The 20,697-nt window shown below is 51.8% G+C and overlaps 1 protein-coding gene across 1 annotated transcript; it reads left to right on the top strand.

The window, feature by feature from the left end:
* Positions 1 to 2,225: 2,225 nt before the first annotated feature.
* On the top strand, positions 2,226 to 20,449 carry rgma (repulsive guidance molecule BMP co-receptor a). Its single transcript, XM_078427218.1, has 2 exons — positions 2,226 to 2,691; positions 16,865 to 20,449. The coding sequence occupies exons 1-2, from the start codon at positions 2,377 to 2,379 to the stop codon at positions 17,522 to 17,524; spliced, it is 975 nt and encodes a 324-aa protein (XP_078283344.1). The 5' UTR covers positions 2,226 to 2,376; the 3' UTR covers positions 17,525 to 20,449.
* Positions 20,450 to 20,697: the final 248 nt, after the last annotated feature.

Genomic DNA, 20,697 nt, shown 5'->3' with positions numbered 1-20,697 from the left:
GTGTCATGGGGCGGGTGAGCACAAGGTCCATAGCCCTCCACTTCGTGCCTGTCCAAATGCTCTTAAATGCTCAACCCCCCTCCTCTCCCCCTTTCTCTCTCCCTCCCCCCATTTCATCCCCCTCAACCTCCCTTATCCCCCCCCCCTCCCCCTCCCTCCCTAGGAGATAGATTTAAACTTTAAAATGTGAATAACTTTAAAAATATAACACCGATTTCAATGAAACTTCTTCCATAGGTCAGAGGGCATAGGTCTAAAGCCAGAGAAGGCATGTTTTTTTTTACACAGAGTGGTGAGTGTCTGGAACACACTGCAGGGGAGGTAGCGGACGTAGACAGGATAGCAACATTTAAGAGCATTTGGACAGGCACGAAGTGGACGGCTATGGACCTGGTGCTCGCCCGCCCCATGACACACTGGTCAACCTGAGGAGTACCTTCAGCAACAGGCTGGTTGCAGCACAGAACGCCACAGGAGATCCCTCTTCCCTGTGGCTATCAAACTGTACAACTCCTCCCCCTTCTGTTGTGGGGTCGACTGGCTCCCCTCCCCCTCCCCCTCCCCAATCTTTGCACGTCCCCAGTCCTTTCCATTCGTCACTTTAATTTCATGTTTCGAGTATTTTGTGTTTCATGATCAATTTCCCCTCCTGGGATAAAGAAAGCTCTATCGTACCACACCGCAGAAGTGCAGTTTAAATGGGCATAATGTTTGGCACAGACATCATGGGCCGCGATCATCGGCTGCCATGCGCTGTTCTGGACTGACAGGTTCTTGGTTTGTCAGAGTGTTGAAGGTTAGGGGGAGAAGGCAGGAGAGTGGGGTTGAGAGGGAGAGATACGATTGAATGGCGGAGTGGACTCCAGGGGCCGATTGGCATAATTCTGCTCCGATGACTTCGGAAGATCCCTTGCCAGGATTGTTTTTCATTGTCCTATGTCCCAAACAGAACAATGAAATCCGTACTTGCAGCAGCAGAATATGTAAACATAGTACACTGTAAACAGTAGAATAAATGGGGGGGGGGACTTTACATTATGTGTCTGCATATGTCTTGTGTGTGCATGCGTTTGTGCGTGAGTTTGTGTATCTAGGTACATGTGTATATCAGCCAAAACATTATGACCACTGACAGGCGAAGTGAATAACATTGATTATCTTGTTACAACGGCACCTGTCAAGGGGTGGGATATATTAGGCAGCAAGTGAGCAGTCAGTTCTTGAAGTTGACGTGTTGGATGCAGGAGAAATGGGCCGGAGTAAAGACCCGAGCGACTTTGACAAGGGCCAAATTGTTCTGGCCAGACGACTGGGTCAGAGCATCTCTGAAACGGCAAGGCTTGTGGGTGCTCCCGGTCAGCAGTGGTGAGTTTCTTTGGTGCCAGATACCACAGGACACCTTCAGGGGTCGTGTAGAGTCCGTGCCTCGGCGGGTCAGCGCCATTTTGGCGGCACACAGAGGACCAACAGCATATTAGGCAGGTGGTCATAATGTTTTGAGTCATCAGTGTGTGTGTGTATATTTTGTTTTTCTGCAAATACACATGATGTTAATCTATATAATATAAACCCATATAATATATAATATAATGATATATAATATATAACTAGACCAAGTGGACCCGTTGGGCCCAAACCTCTCCTGCATTGGTGCAGCACCCTCTCCTCCCTCCCCCTCCCTCCCCCCCCCTCCCATCCCCCTTACCCTCTCTCCACCCCCCTCCCCTCCCCCTTACCCTCCCCCCCACTCCATCCCCCTCAACCCCCCCTTATCCTCCCTTCCCCCCCACCTCTCCCCATCCCTCCCTCGCTAGGAGATAGATTTAAACTTTAAAATGTGAATAACTTTAAAAATATAACACCGATTTCAATGAAACTTCTTCCATTAGCACCAAAGGGACGACGGTGAGTAAGGTGGGCCTAAAATTGTCGCGCTATCGGGTACCGTTTTGGCTGTAGTTCAGGAACAAACAAACAAACAAACGAGAGTTTTAGTGTATAGATAATAATATATTGATATGTAATATAATAATTCTGAATTATACATAAATAATTAGACACACAAACACAGACATACATGTGCAGTTTAAATTGGCAACTTTAAACCATTAAATTGCCCCCCAAACCCCTGTAGTTGGGTTTACGTGGAGGATTATTGACCCCACTCTGCTTGTCTCCACAGTTAGCTGCCAGTGCAGGATCCTGAAGTGCAACTCTGAGTACCTGTCGGCCACGTCCGGGCTCCACCAGGGTGGTGAGGAGTCGCTGGAGTTCTGTGTGGCTCTGCGTGCCTACTCGCAGTGTACGCGGCGGACGGCGAGGGCGTGCCGAGGGGACCTGGCGTACCACTCGGCTGTGCACGGCATCGAGGACCTGATGAGCCAGCACAACTGCTCCAAGCTGGGCCCCACGCCCGGGCCGGCGGCCGCCCAGCCCACCACCCCCGACTGCATGGTGCACTCGGACGCCCCCGAGGCCTGCAACTACGAGAAGAGCCTGGCGCAGCAGGGGAGGCGGGCCAACTACACGCACTGCGGGCTCTTCGGGGACCCGCACCTCCGCACCTTCTCCGACGACTTCCAGACCTGCAAGGTGCGCGGGGCCTGGCCGCTCATCGACAACAGCTACCTGTTCGTCCAGGTCACCAACGTGGCCGTGGTTCACTCCTCCAGTGCCACCGCAGTCAGCAAGGTAGGTCCGAGCCTTGGCCACACCACCTGGGGGGGGGGGCTAGCAGGAGAGGGCCGAGTGGCCATCCGCTCTCCGCCGTTCAACCGGTGGTGAAGGCAGGGTGACGCAGCTGGTAGAGCCGCTGCCTGTTGATCAGCCATGATCACATTGAATGGCTCGAAGGGCCGAATGGCCTACTCCTGCACCTATTTTCTATGTTTCTATGTAACACTCGGGTTCGATCCCGACCTCCGGGTGCTCCGGTTTGCCGCTACGTGCCAAAGACGTGCAGGCTTGCAGCTTGGCGCTCCTGGAGGCAGAGGGTGTAGAAGAAGGCCCTTTGGCCCATCATGTTCACACTGTCCCTCACTGATCCCTGTTTTAATCTCCTCAAATTCCCGGCCCCACATCCAACCACTCGCCCACACAGTGGGGCCAATTTACAGAGTCCAACACTGAATGGCCTCCTGTAGGTGTCTGAGCTGCAGCAATGCTGTTCCGCAGAACAGGGGCGGCACGGTGGCGCAGCGGTAGAGTTGCTGCCTCACAGCGCCAGAGACCGTGGTTCGATCCTGACCATGCGTGTGCTGCCTGTACGGAGTTTGTACGTTCTCCCCGTGACCGCGTGGGTTTTCTCCGGGTGCTCTGGTTACCTCCCACACTCCAAAGACGCACAGGTTTGGAGATTAATTGGCTTCGGTAATATTGTCAATTGTCCCTGGTGTGTAGGATAGTGCTAGTATGCGGGGATCGCTGGTCGGCGCGGACTCGGTGGGCCGAAGGGCCTCTTTTCGTGCAGCATCTATAAACAAAACTAAAACTAAATGTCTGTCCAAATGCCTCAAAGGCAGTATTGTGTGAACAATGTGGGCCGAGGAGCCTGTTTCTGTGCTCCACAGTTCCTTGACTCTTCAACTGTGACTGGAGAATCACCTGTGAAGGTGTATGAGGAAGTGAAATGCAAGGCCTCAATCTTTCCCTCAAACTAGCACGAGCTTCCTTTATTTAAACAGTCCTGCGTTCAGGAGAACTGCACTCTGGACTAAATAGGAGACAGGAGAGGAGTCTTGCCTCTGTCTGACCAGGATTTAAGGCGGCACGGTGGCACAGCGGTAAAGTTGCTGCCTCGCAGCGCCAGAGACCCGGGTTCAATCCTGACTACGGGTGCTGTCTGTACGGAGATTGTACGTTCTCCCCGTGACCCTCGTGGGTTTTCTCCGGGTGCTCTGGTTAACTCCCACGCTCCAAAGACCTGCAGGTTTTCAGGCTTGGTAAAATTGTACATTGTCCCTGCTGTGCAGGAGAGCGTTAGTGTGCGGGGATCGCCAGTCGGTGCGGACTCGGTGGGCCCAAGGCCCTGTTTTCGTGCTGTATCTCTAAACTGGACTAAAGTGGTGCACAGAGTCAGAGAGCTTGCAGCAGAGTGGAATAAACAAAGAGCAGGCCCTGTAGAAGATGTACAAAGAGGAGGTCACGAGGACGTGAGCAGTGATAATAGACAATAGACAATAGGTGCAGGAGGAGGCCATTCGGCCCTTCGAGCCAGCACCGCCATTCAATGTGATCATGGCTGATCATTCTCAATCAGTACCCCGTTCCTGCCTTCTCCCCATACCCCCTGACTCCGCTATCCTTAAGAGCTCTATCCAGCTCTCTCTTGATTGCACTCAGAGAATTGGCCTCCACTGCCTCCTGAGGCAGTGAATTCCACAGATTCACAACTCTCTGACTGAAAAAGTTTTTCCTCATCTCAGTTTTAAATGGCCTACCCCTTATTCTTAAACTGTGGCCCCTTGTTCTGGACTCCCCCAACATTGGGAACATGTTTCCTGCCTCTAACGTGTCCAACCCCTTAATAATCTTATACGTTTCGATAAGATCTCCTCTCATCCTTCTAAATTCCAGTGTACACAAGCCTAGTTGCTCCAGTCTTTCAACATATGACATTCCGGGAATTAACCTAGTGAACCTACGCTGCACGCCCTCAATAGCAAGAATTGAGCAGGGAGGTGGTTGGTGTCTCTGTTCCTTCCCCACAGAGTCTTGTTGGCATCTTCTTCTCTCTCAGTGGAGCAGTGTGTGAGGAGGTGGGCGGAGTGGGGTCGTCGACAGCACGAACCTTTATTCCCCACATGATCGAGGCGTCTAAAACCACAGCTCAGTTTATTGTCACGTGTACCGAGGAACAGTGAAACGCTTTTGTTGCGAGCTAACCAGTCAGCGGAAAGACAACACATGATTACAATCGAGCCGTCCACAGTGTACAGATACACGGAGGGCGGTGAACCTGTGGGATTCTTTGCCACAGAAGGCTGTGGAGGCCACAAGTCAGTGGATATTTTTAAGGCAGAGACAGATAGATTCTTGATTAGTGCAGGAGAATGGGGTTAGGAGGGAGAGATAGATCAGCCATGATTGAATGGCGGAGTAGACTTGATGGGCCGAATGGCCTAATTCTACTCCTACCACTTATGATGTAAATGACATTTAGTGCAAGGTAAAGACAGTAAAGTCCGATCAAGGGGGGGGGGTGTCGCCAATGAGGTAGATGGTAGTTCAGGACTGTGGTAGTTGTGGCGGGATGATTCAGTTGCCTGAGGTTGAGGTTTAGGGTGAAGGGGAAAGGATTCAGAAGGGTTTTGAGGAAGAAGCTTTTCACCCACAGAGTGGTTGGAATCTGGTGCCCACAGGCTGAGTGGGTGGTGATGCAGAGGGCCTCTGACCATGTACGAAGTATGTGGATCAGCGGTTAGCTCAGCGAGGCGCAGTAGACTATTGACTCAAATACCGTGAATGGAGTCAGTGAAGTTTTGTCATGTCTACTGAGGTACAGTGAAAAGCATTTTATCGCGTGCAAACCAGTCATCGGAAAGACAATACATGATTCTACAATGGAGCCGTCCACGGTGTACAGGGACATGATAAAGGGAATGACGTTTAGCGCAAGATAAAGTCTGATCAAAGGTAGTCCGAGGGTCTTCAATGAGGTGGATAGTAGCCCAGGACCGCTCTCTGGTTGTTGATAGGGTGGTTCAGTTGCTTGGGAACAAACTGCCCCTGAATCTGGAGGTGTGCGATTTCACACTTCTGTACCTTTTGCTGGAGGGGAGAGGGGAGAGGAGGGAGTGGCCGAGGTGAGACTGGTCCTTGGTTATGCTGCTGGCCTTGCCGAGGCAGCGCGAGGTGCGGACGGAGTCCGTGGAACAGAGCGTGTAAGAAGGAACTGCAGATGCTGGTTTAAACCGAAGATAGACACAATATGCCGGAGTAACTCAGTGGGTCAGGCAGCATCTCTGGAGAGAAGGAATGGGTGATGTTTCGGGTCGAGACCCTTCTTCAGACTGGGTCTTGGGTCATTGACCCGAAGCGTCGCTCATTCCCTCTCCCCAGAGATGCTGCCTGTCCCGCTGAGTTACTCCGGCATATTGTGTCTATCATGGGTAATTGGCACTCTGCAAGTTGACCCGAGTGTGCAGGGAGTGAATGAGAAAGTGGGATAACATGGAACAAGTGTGAATGGGCGATCGATGGTTAGTCAGCCATGATCACATTGAATGGTGGTGCTGACTCGAAGGGCCGAATGGCCTCCTCCTGCACCTATTGTCTATTGTCTATTGACTCGGTGGGTCGAAGGGCCTATTTCTATCGAAAGCGGTATCTTTCAATCAATCGATGAATAAATCGTCATTGATTGTGAAGCATGCGGAGGTGAATTAGCCGGATGCTGCCCATTGCTCTTCCATACGTACCATGCCTGTCTGCCTCCACCAACCCCCACCCTCAGCCACTCTTCCAGCTTCCGGGTCCCAGCGGGTCCTAGCCCGAGATCCTGGCCGGTTTGCTTCGAGCACTGTGCCACCTTTATTCAGTGCTGCACCCTGACGACTGGATTTTTGAGTCGCTGCCAGAAGTGATTAGACCGAGGACACGGTGACTGAACCTGCCTGTGCTTTCGCGTCCGATGAAGGATGGGATCCGTTCACGAGCTGACAGCCCCGAGAATGCTCCGTGTTGCATTCTTGTTGTTGAAAGGCCCCAGCTCATCCGAAAGTAGACAACCTGTTAATGTATTTTAGCAGATAAGGGTTCCTCTCTCTCTCTCCCTCTCTCTCTCTGTCCCCCCTCTCTCTCTGGTCCTCCCCTCTCTCTCTCTCTGTCCCCCCCCTCTCTCTCTCTCTGTCCCCCCTCTCTCTCTGTCCCCCTCTCTCTCTCTCTGTCCCCCCCTCTCTCTCTGTCCCCCCCCTCTCTCTCTTTGTTCCCTCCTCCCTCTGGTCCCCCCCCTCTCTCTCTCTCTGTCCCCCCTCTCTCTCTGTCCCTCTCTCTCTATCTCTCTCTGTCCCCCCCCTCTCTCTCTCTGCCCCCCCTCTCTCTGTCCCCCCCTCTCTCTGTCCCCCCCTCTCTCTGTCCCCCCTCTCTCTCTCTGTCCCTCTCTCTCTCTCTGACCCCCCTCTCTCTGTTCCTCCCTCTCTCTCCTCTCTCTGTCCCGCTCTCCCTCCCTCTGTCCCTCTCTCTCTCTCTGTCCCCCCTCTCTCTCTCTCTCTGACCCCCCTCTCTCTGTTCCCCCCTCTCTCTCCTCTCTCTGTCCCGCTCTCCCTCCCTCTGTCCCTCTCTCTCTCTCTGTCCCCCCCTCCCTCTCTCTGCCCCCCCCTCTCTCTGTCCCCCCCCTCTCTCTCTCTGTCCCCCCCTCTCTCTCTCTGTCCCCCCTCTCTCTCTCTCTGACCCCCCTCTCTCTCTGTTCCCCCCCTCTCTCTCTGTTCCCCCCCTCTCTCTCCTCTCTCTGTCCCGCTCTCCCTCCCTCTGTCCCTCTCTCTCTCTCTCTCTCTGTCCCCCCCTCTCTCTCTCTCTGTCCCCCCCTTCTCTCTCTGGTCCCCCCTCTCTCTCTCTGTCCCCCCCTCTCTCTCTGTCCCCCCCTCTCCCTCCCTCTGTCCCCCCCTCCCTCTCTCTGTCCCCCCCCATTCCCCTGTCCCCATCTCTCTCTGTCCCCCCCCTCTATCTGTCTGTCCCCCTCTCTCTCCGAAGATCTTGGAGAAAACCCACGCAGGTCACGGGGAGAAGGTACAATCTCCGTACAGACAGCCCCTGTAGTCGTGATCAAACCTGGGTCTCTGGCGCTGCAAATGCCATAAGGCAGCAACTCTACCGCTGCGCCACTGTGCCACTTCTATTCATTATGTATTCCCATCTAGAGATATCAGCATAAGGTTTTGTGTAGGAAAGAACTGCAGATGCCGGTTGAAATCGAAGATAGGCACAAAATGCTGGAGTAACTCAGCGGGACAGGCAGCATCTCTGGAGGGTAAAGACTGCCACGGCGTGCTCTTTGCCGGTTGATTAACCAGTATTTAGCCGGGGATATTTTACCACCATCACCTGATCCTGGCAGCGATAATCTTAAAAGAGAAAAAAAAGCCATAGAATTAAGATTGATCAGTATTTTAGTATATGTACAGTCTTGTCTATCTTGCGCACATGAGCTGAGCATGAACTGTGAATGGACCTTTGCAACTCACCCCACAGTGACGCAGCGGGTGGAACTGCTGCCTCACAGCGTCAGAGACCCAGGTTCAATCCTGACCTCGGGTGTCGACTCTGTGGAGTTTGCACGTTCTCCTTGCGTGACTGCATGGGTTTCCTCCGGTTTATAGACAATAGACAATAGGTGCAGGAGTAGGCCATTCAGCCCTTCGAGCCAGCACCGCCATACAATGCGATCATGGCTGATCACTCTCAATCAGTACCCCGCTCCTGCCTTCTCCCCATACCCCCTCACTCCGCTATCCTTAAGAGCTCTATCCAGCTCTCTCTTGAAAGCATCCAACGAACTGGCCTCCACTGCCTTCTGAGGCAGAGAATTCCACACCTTCACCACTCTCTGACTGAAAAAGTTCTTCCTCATCTCCGTTCTAAATGGCCTACCCCTTATTCTTAAACTGTGGCCCCTTGTTCTGGACTCCCCCAACATTGGGAACATGTTTCCTGCCTCTAATGTGTCCAATCCCCTAATTATCTTATATGTTTCAATAAGATCCCCCCTCATCCTTCTAAATTCCAGTGTATACAAGCCTAATTGCTCCAGCCTTTCAACATACGACAGTCCCGCCATTCCGGGAATTAACCTAGTGAACCTACGCTGCACGCCCTCCATAGCAAGAATATCCTTCCTCAAATTTGGAGACCAAAACTGCACACAGTACTCCAGGTGCGGTCTCACCAGGGCCCGGTACAACTGTAGAAGGACCTCTTTGCTCCAATACTCAACTCCTCTTGTTAAGAAGGCCAACATTCTATTGGCTTTCTTCACTGCCTGCTGTACCTGCATGCTTCCTTTCAGTGACTGATGCACTAGGACACCCAGATCTCGTTGAACATCCCCTCTTCCTAACTTGACACATCCCAAGGTCATGCGGGTTTGTGAGTGAGTTGGCCTCTGCAGATTCCCCTTTGTGTGCAGGGAGTGGATGGGAAAATGGGATAACATAGAGCTGGTGTAAACGTGCGATCGATGATCGGCATGGGCTTGCCCGGGGTGAAGGGCCTGCTTCCATGCTGTATCTTTCAATTAATCAATCGCTGAAAATTGGCAGTTCCTAGTCCATATACACCGATCAGCCAAAACATCATGACCACTGACAGGCGAAGTGAATAACATTGATTATCTTGTTACCATGGCACCTGTCAAGGGGTGGGATATATTAGGCAGCAAGTGAACAGTCAGTTCTTGAAGTTGATGTGTTGGATGCAGGAGAAATGGGCCGGAGTAAAGACCTGAGCGACTTTGACAAGGGCCAAATTGTTATGGCCAGACGACTGGGTCAGAGCATCTCTGAAACGGCAAGGCTTGTGGGGTGCTCCCGGTCAGCAGTGGTGAGTACCGACCGACAGTGGTCCGAGGAGGGACAAACCACAAACCGGCGACAGGCAGGGTGTTGGGCGCCCAAGGCTCATCGATGCGCGAGGGCAACGAAGGCTATCCCGTCTGGTCCGAACTGACAGAAGGTCGACTGTGGCACAAGTCACAGAGAATTCTAATGGTGGTCACGGGAGGAATGTGTCACAATACACAGTGCATTGTGTTATGTGCTGCGTATGGGGCTGCACACGGAGGACCAACGGCATATTAGGCAGGTGGTCATAATGTTTTGGCTCATCAGGTCATAATGTTTTGGCTGATCGGTGTATGTTACAGCATGCACAGAAGCTTTATAAATGTATTTAGAGATGTCTCTAACAGGCTTTTGTACATGTGGCTGCTGAACCCTCTACAAACGTATCTCCTCAATGACCCTTTAATCCATCAACACTTGGGTTAAATCAATAGTTTCTTGTTATCGTCTTTGCTTGTCAACTCTGTGTTACAGTTTTGCTCGTCTCAAAGAAATCTTCCTTCAGCTCCTAAGTTACAAAGGAAACAACCTCTATCTGGCCAAACTCTTCATTACCACAAGAACGACACCAAACTGTGCTTGTTTAAAAAGAATTAAAATCCCTCAGATTCCCGCTGTGATTCTCTGAGATCATGGCTGATATCCCCCTTCATGCATCTTCGTGCCCAATTGCTTGATCCCAAGTTATGGAACATAGTGCAGCACAGGTATAGACCCACAATGCCTGTGCCGAACATGATGCCAAGACAAACTAATCTCCTCTGCCTGCCCATGGTCAATATCCCATCATTCTCTGCATTCGCTCATCTAAAAGCCTCTAAATGCCACTATCATATCTAGCTCCACCACCACCCAGAGCAGCATGTCCCAGACGCCCATCACCCTCTGTATAAGGTCCTAAGTGATAGGAATAGAATTAGGCCATTCGGCCCATCAAGTCCACTCCGCCATTCAATCATGGCTGATGGGGGAGAGGGCAGGAACAGGGTACTGATTGTGAATGAGCAGCCGTGATCACATTGAATGGCGGCGCTGGCTCGAAGGGCCGAATGGCCTCCTCCTGCACCTATTGTCTATTATCCTAATCCCATTCTCCTGCCACCTCTGACCTCTGACACCCACACCAATCAAGAATCTATCAATGTCTGCCCTAAAAATGTCCACTGATTTGGCCTCCACAGCCGTCTGTGGCAAAGAATTCCACAGATTCACCGCCCTCTGACTAAAGAAATTTCTCCTGATCTCCTTCCTAAAAGAACGTCCTTTAATTCTGAGGCTGTGACCTCTAGTCCTAGACTCTCCCACTAGTGGAAACACCCTCTCCACGTCATGGTACAAAAAACACTTGCTCTGCACACGTCCTTTAAACTTTGCCCCAATTACAACCTGCTGATTCCCTCAGTACCCAAGAATTTCTCACGATCCAAGAACATGCTCAACCAATAAGTCTCCATGTCTCTGCGGTTGGAAATTCCATAGGTTTGTGCCACACTGTATCGAATATCCTGAATCAGAGACTGAAGAAGTCTCCACCCTGAAACCTCACCCATTCCTTCTCTGCAGAGATGCTGCCCGACCCACTGAGTTATTCCAGCTCTTTGTGCCTATCTTCACCCTGTCCCTCAGTGTGAAGAAAGGTCTCGACCCCGAAACGTCACCCATTCCTTCTCTCCAGAGATGCTGCCCGACCCGCTGAGTTACTCCAGCATTTTGTGTCTACCTTCGGGGTAAACCAGCATCTGCGGTTCCCTCCGACCTCTTCACTACCACAACACTCCAGCCCCGGTAACATCCCCTTGCATCTTCCGTTACATTCTGGAGGCCCGTGTTGTACACGGACCTCCAGCTGAGTTTTGGTTTGTGCAGTTGGCGTTAACTTCCTTACTCTTACACTGGAATTTAGAAGGATGAGAGGGGATCTTATCGAAACGTATAAGATTATTAAGGGGTTGGACACGTTAGAGGCAGGAAACATGTTCCCAATGTTGGGGGGGTCCAGAACCTGGGGCCACAGTTTAAGAATAAGGGGTAGGCCATTTAGAACGGAGACGAGGAAAAACTTTTTCAGTCAGAGAGTTGTGAATCTGTGGAATTCTCTGCCTCAGAAGGCAGTGGAGGCCAATTCTCTGAATGCATTCAAGAGAGAGCTAGATAGAGCTCTTAAGGATAGCGGAGTCAGGGGCTATGGGGAGAAGGCAGGGACGGGGTACTGATTGAGAATGATCAGCCATGATCAATAGACAATAGGTGCAGGAGGAGGCCATTCGGCCCTTCGAGCCAGCACCGCCATTCAATGTGATCATGGCTGATCATTCTCAATCAGTACCCCGTTCCTGCCTTCTCCCCATACCCCCTGACTCCACTATCCTTAAGAGCTCTATCCAGCTCTCTCTTGAATGCATTCAGAGAATTGGCCTCCACTGCCTTCTGAGGCAGAGAATTCCACAGATTCACAACTCACATTTAATGGCGGTGCTGGTTCGAAGGGCCGAATGGCCTCCTCCTGCACCTATTGTCTATTGTCCATTGTCTTATACCTCACGGTCCGTAAACGCTTCGCCTTTAAATGGATGTTGTCCTCAAGACCCTTCGAACATATTTTCTGTTTGCCCTGCTACCTTCAGTCGGTGAATTTCAGAGCGCGGCTGGATTTGGTGGAGTGAATACCTTTGGAAGTGATCGAAAGGTTAGGAAGACGCGTTGAATCTCTGCTAGTCCTTACATGCTCCCTTAACCTGAAAACTTTAGACAGAGTTTAAATCTTGAGTCAGCACAGGAGCGATTAGTTTAATTTGGCATCAGGCATTGTTTGAGCTTCGTTTATTGTCCCGTGTACCGAGGTACAGGGAAAAGCTTTTAGTTTAGTTTAGAGACACAACGCGGAAGCAGGCCCTTTGGCCCTCCGAGTCTGCACTGCCCAGCGATCACACAGTACACTAACACTATCTTACACACTAGGAACAATTTACAATTGTACCGAAGCCAATCTGCCTACAAACCCGTACGTCTTTGGAGTGTGTGAGGATTCTGGAGAAATCCCACGTAGGTCACGGGGAGAACGTGCAAACTCCCTACAGACATGTACCTCTAGTCAGGATCGCACCTAGATCTCTGGCGCTGTGAGGCAGCAACTCTACCGCTGTGCCACCATGCAGGCCTTGCGTTGTGTGCTAATCAGTCAGCAGAAAGACAATACATGATTACAATTGAGCCAACTAAAATGCTGGAGTAACTCAGCAGGTCAGGCAGCATCTCTGGAGAGAAGGAATGGGTCACGTTTCGGGTCAAGACCCTTCTTCACGGTCTCGATCCGAAACGTCACCCAGAGTGGTTAAACCAGCATCTGCAGTTCTTTCCTACACATGGACTGTTCCTACATTATGTTTCAGACGTTAGGAGCTTGAAGAAGTGGTTTGAGAGGATGTCTCCCCCATACTCGAACTGTTTGGTCATCCATTCTGAGATTGCCTCTCCTTGTTTAGATCGTGTGTGTTTGGTTTAGATTACTTTAGTTTAGAGATGCAGCGTGGAAACGGCCCCCTTTGGCCCATCGAGACCATCGATCACCCATTCACACTAGTTCAATGTTATCCTGCTTTCCCACTCGTTACACACCAAGGGCAATTTACAGAGACCAAATAAACTATAAACACACACGTCTTTGGGATGTGGGAGGAATCCAGGGCACCTGAAGGGAGGTCACAGGGTTTCAGTTTTTAGTTTGTTTTCGAGATACAGCGCGGAAAAAGGTCCTTTCGGCCCACTGGGTCCGTGCCGACTGGCGATCCCCGCACATTCACACTATCCTACACGCACTAGGGACAATTTGCACATTTACCAAGCCAATTACCCAACACACCTGTACATCTTTGGAGTGTGGGAGGAGACCGAAGATCTCGGAGAAAACCCACGCAGGTCACGGGGAGAACGTACAAACTCCGTACAGACGGCGCCCGTAGCCGGGATCGAACCCGGGTCTCGGGCGCTGCATTCGCTGTAAGGCGGCAACTCTACCGCTGCGCCACCGGGTTGTCTTTGAACTTCAAGCCACAAAGGGGAAGGGATCCTCTCTGAGCTGGTAACACTGAATATCTCTGAGCAACGGTAAAATGGATGCACTCATGTCCCTCACGTAGGACCTGTGCTGTTCCATGTTCCACATCAGTTGGCTGAGGGTGAGTGGGACCTGTGTCCACACTCTCAGACAGCCTGGGAGTGGTGAAAAGACAACTTCCTTCCCCTTGCGTGTGACAAGTCGAGCAGGTAACACAGGAAGGAGAAGTTTCCTCGCGGCACGATGAATCATGTGGGATTTCAAATAGAATACAAGTACTGGCATGAGTCATGTGGCCTCACCCATCGGTGCAAACCTGCTTCACTCAAATCTCATAGTCATAGAGTCGTATGCTGTGGAAACAGGCCCTTCGGCCCAACTTGCCCACACCGGCCAACATGTCCCAGCTACACTAGCCCACTTGCCCGTGCCCAAACCTGTTCTATCCATGTACCTGTCAAATTGCATCTTAAACATTACAATAGTCCCTGCCTCAACTACCTGCTTTGGCAGCTCGTTCCAAACACCCACCACTCTTTTTTTGTGAAAACTTTACCCCTCCGATTCATCTAAAATCTTTCCCCCTTCAGCATTAACCTATGTCCTCTGGTATCACAAAATGCTGGAGTAACTCAGCAGGTCAGGCAACATCTCAGGAGAGAAGGAATGGGCGATGGCACTAATTCCTTCCCTCCTGAGATGCTGCCTGACCCGCTGAGTTACTCCAGCATTTTGTGATGCCTTCGATGTGTACCAGCACCTGCAGTTATTCCCCTACTCACTATGTCCTCTGGTCCTCGATTCCCCTACTCTGGTCAAAAGTCTACGCGTCTACCCAATATATTCCTCTCATGATTTTGTACACCTCTATAAGATCACCCCTCATCCCCCTGCGCTCCAAGGAACAGGCTGCTTGTCCCAGCCTCCTCAACCTCTTCCATCTTCCCTCATCTAAGTGACGGTTTTAGTTTTCAGAGATACAGCGCGGAAACAGGCCCTTCGGCCCACCGAGTCCGCACCGACCAGCGATCCCCGCGCATTAACGCTTTCTTACAGTCACCAGGGACAATTTTACACTTATACCAAGCCAATTAACCTACAAACCTGTACGTCTTTGGAGTGTGGGAGGAAACCGGAGCACCCGGAGAAAACCACACAGGTCACGGGTAGAACGTACAAACTCCGTACAGACAGCACCCGTAGTCGGGATTGAACCCGGGTCTCCGGCGCTGTGCCACTCAGTACAGTGATCCACCCTGTGGCATTGCTGCCTCTCAACTCCAGCGTCCCAGGCTCATCCTGAGCTCGAGTTCTGTCTGTGTGGAGTCTGCATGTTCTTCCAGCTTCGTACCATAGCTAAAATCAAACCATTCCTCCAATTTGACGACATTGAAAAAATCATTCACGCATTCATTTCCTCCCGCCTAGACTACTGCAACTCCCTATACACTGGGATCAGCCAATCATCCCTGTCCCTCCTGCAATTGGTCCAAAACACCGCAGCGAGACTCCTGACGGGTACCGTAAAAGGGACCACATCACCCCGACTCTGGCCTCTCTCCACTGGCTCCCAGTACAGTACAGAATCAACTTCAAGCTCCTCCTATTCACATACAAAGCCCTAAACGGGCTTGCCCCCCTCTATATCAAAAATCCTCTAACCCACCGCTCCATCTCCAGGTCCCTCAGGTCGGCCGACTTGGGGCTACTGACTATCCCGCGGTCTAGGCTTAAGCTCAGGGGTGACCGCGCTTTTGCGGTTGCAGCTCCGAGACTGTGGAACAGCATCCCTCTCCCCATCAGAACTGCCCCCTCCATCGACTCCTTTAAGTCCAGGCTCAAAACCTATTTCTACTCCCTAGCGTTTGAGGCCCTCTGAGGGGGCGCTGTGAACTGTTTATGTATGTGCTGTTATGTTTGTGTGTCATTGTATGTTCGTTTCTTAGTACCTGAACTGATGTACAGCACTTTGGTCAACGTGGGTTGTTTTTAAATGTGCTATACAAATAAAATTGACTTGACTCACTATTGACTTAACCCATTACTTGTGTTAATTGTCCGCTGTATATTGCTCCTTGTATATCGTTAAGAGGTAGAATCCTTGGGGAGGGGAATTGCTGGGGATGTGGGGAAAGTAAAATAAGATTAAATTACAACATTTAAAAAATGGATACGTTGTGGTCAGTGCAGACCTGTTGGTGTGAAGGTCTTGTTTAGCTTAGAGATACAGCGCAGAAACAGGCTCGTCGGCCCACTGAATCCGCACCGACCAGCGATCCCCGCACGTTAACGCCATCTTACACACACGAGGGACAATTTACATTTATACCAAGCCAATTAACCTACAAACCTGTACGTCTTTGGAGTGTGGGAGGAAACCGGAGATCTTGGAGAAAACCCACGCGGTCACGGGGAGAACGTACAAACTCCGTACAGACAGCACCCGTAGTCGGGATCGAACCCGGGTGCTGCAAACGCCGTAAGACAGCAACTCTGCCACTTGTATTCATTATGTATTCCCATCTAAAGATATCAGCATAAGGTTTTGTGCAGGAAAGAACTGCAGTTGCTGGTTTAAATCGAAGATAGGCACAAAATGCTGGAGTAACTCAGTGGGACAGGCAGCATCTCTGGAGAGAAGGAATGGGTGACGTTTCGGGTCAGTCTGAAGAAGGGTCTCGAGCCGAATCGTCACCCGTTCCTTCTCTCCAGAGATGCTGCCCGTCCCGCTGAGTTACTCCAGCATTTTGTGTCCATCTCCTCAATTCCCTCTTGCTTTAAGTCGGCCAGGGTTTATCTGAGTCACTGTGGTGGGACTGGGTTTGTGGTATTGGTCTTGTTGGGGGGTCACGGTGGCGCAGCGGTAGAGTTGCTGCCTTACAGCGAATACAGTGCCAGAGACTCAGGTTCGATCCCGACTACGGGCGCCGTCTGTACGGAGTTTGTACGTTCTCCCCGTGACCTGCGTGGGTTTTCTCCGAGATCTTCGGTTTCCTCCCACACTCCAAAGACGTACAGGTATGTAGGTTAATTGGCTGGGCAAATGTAAAAAAATTGTCCCTAGTGTGTGTAGGATAGTGTTAATGTGTGGGGATCGCTGGTCGGTGCGGACCCGGTGGGCCGAAGGGCCTGTTGCCGCGCTGTATCTCTAAACTAAACTTGCTGGAGAGCTGTTGTAGTAAATTGGATGGAGCACTGACGTCTCTCTCTCTCTCTCTCCCTCCCTCCCTCCCCCTCCCCTCCCATGTCCCACCAGATTACGATCATCTTCAAGAGCTTCCAGGAGTGTGTCGAGCAGAAGGTCTACCAGGCGGAGACCGACGACCTGCCCGCGGCCTTCGTGGACGGCTCGCGGAACGGCGGCGACAAGCAGGGGGCCAACAGCCTGTGGGTGACGGAGAAGATGGGCGGGCAGCAGGTGGAGATCCAGGCGCGCTACATCGGCACCACCGTGGTGGTGAGGCAGGTGGGCCGCTACCTCACCTTCGCCATCCGCATGCCGCAGGAGGTCATGAACGCGTTCGAGGAGAACCAGGGGCTGCAGCTGTGCCTGCGGGGCTGCCCCACCAACGAGCGCATGGACTGGGCGCTGCTGCAGGGCCGCAGCCCGCAGGACGGGTCTGCCGCCGCCGCCGCCAACGCCAGGTGCAAGGAGAAGCTGCCGGTGGAGGACCTGTACTTCAGGTCATGTGTGTTTGATCTCCTCATCACTGGCGATGCCAACTTCACCATGGCCGCCTACTACGCCCTGCAGGATGCCAAGAGCTTGCACTCCAACCAGGACAAGTTCCACATTTACCCCAGGACAGCTGAGCTTCCGCCAGGGAACTCTGGCCCCCCGGCACTAGCCAGTCCCCCCATCGGACTACTCCTCCTGCTGCTGTGCTGGATGTGCTGCTCCCTGCCGCACCTATAGCCCGGCCCCCTCGCCTCTCCCCCCCCCCCCCCCCCTGCACCCTCCCCCCACTTCACTTTGTACCCGCCCGCTCCTTCCCCCTCCCTCCTGCCTCCCACCCGTTACCCCCACCCCTCCCCTCCCCTCCCTTGCGGCTGGCTCGTATCTTATTTAAGATGCCCACGCACGCACGCACACACACAACTGCATGCATTTCCCTCCCTCCCTCTCTCTCTCTCCCTCTCTCTTTCCCTCTCTCTTTCCCTCTCCCTCCCCTCTCTCTCTCTCTCTCTCCCCCTCCCTCTCTCCCCCTCCCTCTTTCTCTCCCCCTCTCTCTCCCCCACCCCTCTCCTTCCCGCTGTCAGCATCGCTGCCCGTTTGCGGTGGGCTTCCCGTTAGTTTCGTGGTGATCCCGTGTTTGTGATGATCTGTGGGGCGTTTGGCGCGGCGCGCGGGATTTGCACCAGGACGCACCGTTGCGTGTAAACCGAGTCCTGGACCGGGCGTCGCCGATCACCCCTCCCCCTCCTCCTTCCATCCCTGCCCATCCCAAACACAGCGCCCGACTTCCCACTGGGATTCCAGGTCTTCCCCACTCTCCTCCCACCTCTCCATTCAGTCCCACCACCTCCTCTACCCAAACCTAACCTCCCCAACCCCCTCCGCCCACCCACCCCCAACCCTTCTCTCTCGGTGGAACAGAAGAGGTAGTCAGTGTGAGGTTGCAGATTTGTCTGTTTGCACTTTACCGCACCATCCCCCCCCCCCCCCCCTTGCGGCACTGGAAGACCAGTGGCCCCCTACTGGTTCCCACCTCTCAGCCATCGCCCGGCTCGTGCAGAATCCTCCAGAGTCACTGGCCGCGATCATATTCCGACTGGATCGGCACGTGTGCCTGCGTCTGGCTTTCTGCCACGGTCCAACTGATCCTTGGGCTCAGTACAGTTTATTGTCGCGGTCAGTGAGGTACAGTGAGACGCTTTGTTGCGTGCTAACCAGCCAGCGTGTGATTACTATCGAGCCGTTCACAGTGTCCAGACACATGATGTGGGAATAACGTTTAGTGCAAGGTGAAGCCAGTTACGTCTGATCAAAGATAGCCCAGAGATAGATAGTATCTCTAAACTAAACTATACAAGGACCACACTGAAGATCAACACAAAATGCTGGAGTAACTCAGTGGGTCAGGCAGCACCTCTGGACAAGGGGAATAGGTGATGTTTCGGGTCGAGACCCTTCTTGGGAAGAATGGAGATGAATTTCAAGAGTTACAAACTCTGTAACTGTGATGTAAACTATTTATTAAGCAAATGTCTCTCTGCACTTGCATTAAGCAAATGTCTCAGATGAAGGTTAGATGGACAATAGGTGCAGGAGTAGGCCATTCGGCCCTTCGAACGGTTACTGGCTCCACGCAGTGCCGTGACACGGTGTGTGCGATCCACTTACTGCGTGAACCTTTGTGTTGGTCTTGAGAAGACCCCCAATTTGGGAACATTGGCTTGAAATGAAGGTAAAGGTGATGGACCCTTGGTATTGCACCTGGATTTGGATCTCCAGTAGGAGTAGAAGGCGTGTCAGATCTCCTCCCTCCCCTTCCCCCCTCCTCACTAGCAGAATGGGCTGGGCCAAGATTAAGAAGCAGTCAAAATGCAGAGGAAGGAACTGCAGTTGCTGATTTACACCCAAGAAAGACACAAACTGCTGGAGGAACTCAGCGGGTCAGGCAGCGTCTCTGTAACTTAGAAAATAGGTGCAGGAGGAGGCCATTCGGCCCTTCGAGCCAGCACCGCCATTCAATGTGATCATGGCTGATCATTCTCAATCAGCACCCCATTCCTGCCTTCTCCCCATACCCCCTGACTCCGCTATCCTTAAGAGCTCTATCTAGCTCTCTCTTGAATGCATTCAGAGAATTGGCCTCCACTGCCTTCTGAGGCAGAGAATTCCACAGATTCACAACTCTCTGACTGAAAAAGGTTTTTCCTCAATCTCCGTTCTAAATGGCCTACCCCTTGTTCTTAAACTGTGTGTGGCCTCTGGTTCTGGACTCCCCCAACATTGGGAACATGTTTCCTGCCTCTAACGTGTCCAACCCCTTAATAATCTTATACGTTTCGATAAGATCCCCTCTCATCCTTCTAAATTCCAGTGTAAACAAGCCTGGTCGCTCCAGTCTTTCAACATACGCCCCTTCTGTTTTGTTTCCCTTTATCGAGCTCTCCCCTGGAACCAAAGGCACTTTAGGTGGCCAACGGTGTGTGCTGGTGTGAATCGGGGTGCTTGGTGTGCAGTTGACTGCATGGTATGGTGTCAGTACCACTGTAAATGCAGCGTTTTACCTGGTTGGGTGTAATTTATATTTGTTGATATAATATATGGAGACTTTCAGTGAACATTTGTGACTGTATATATGGAGTAATGTAATATTTCTTTAAATATTAACGTCTGGACTTCTAACTCTAGCAAAACCTGTTGATGTGCGTTACTCGCGTTACGTTTGACGTCCGAGAGAAAAGGGACTTGCAAAAACGCGGACCTTTCTTGAAAAGATTTAAATTGAGATTTAAAGGGGATTTGTTGGCATCTCCCTGTGTTGTGGTCGCTGTGTGCAGACGGTGCTGTGAAGGCCTCTGATCCGACCGCGTGCTGTGTGTCCAAGGCAAAGCACGCAAACACTGCGCCAAGCCCGGGCGAGCTCTAACCCGCTACCCCTTTGCCCTTGTCATATCCGCGCCCCGACCAGTCTGTATGCCCGGGGCGCGCGCCCCTTTAAGAGAGTTGGGTTTTACTTTAGAGGAATGGCACTTTATTTCAATGGTGATGTGATGATTTTAACAGTGACTGTAGTTCCGCTTTGTTTGAATTGTTACGATGAATAGGCTGGCACATCTGTGCCCAAGATACACGTGGCATGGTACTTGATGTTTTCCATGGTCAAAATACAGGGGGGGTGGGATGGGAGGAGGGTGGGATGGGGAGCGGGGTAAGGAACTGCTCCATTTTCTATGTATAAATTCAGTGGGAGAACCCTGCTTGTACATACTGTAAATTATTTATTATTGAGAAAACTATGAGTAAAGTTTTTTGACTAAGAATTTCAACAATTGCATTTGTTGCTTGTTTTTTGTTGTTGTTGTGCCTTTTTTACGGCGGTCAATCTTGGCGCCCGGCGGCAGAATACGCTGTCGCGC

This window comes from Rhinoraja longicauda, chromosome 33 (genome assembly GCF_053455715.1).
Source record: "Rhinoraja longicauda isolate Sanriku21f chromosome 33, sRhiLon1.1, whole genome shotgun sequence".
Classification (NCBI taxonomy): Eukaryota; Metazoa; Chordata; class Chondrichthyes; order Rajiformes; family Arhynchobatidae; genus Rhinoraja; species Rhinoraja longicauda.
This window is presented reverse-complemented; position numbering and strand designations above follow the sequence as displayed.

Bases quoted from the DNA above. Each gene is read 5' to 3' on its own strand.
- rgma (XM_078427218.1), top strand. From the start codon at position 2,377: ATGAGCCAGCACAACTGCTCCAAGCTGGGCCCCACGCCCGGGCCGGCG. The intron at 2,692-16,864 runs GTAGGTCCGAGC...ATGTCCCACCAG, and splicing joins GTGCCACCGCAGTCAGCAAG to ATTACGATCATCTTCAAGAG.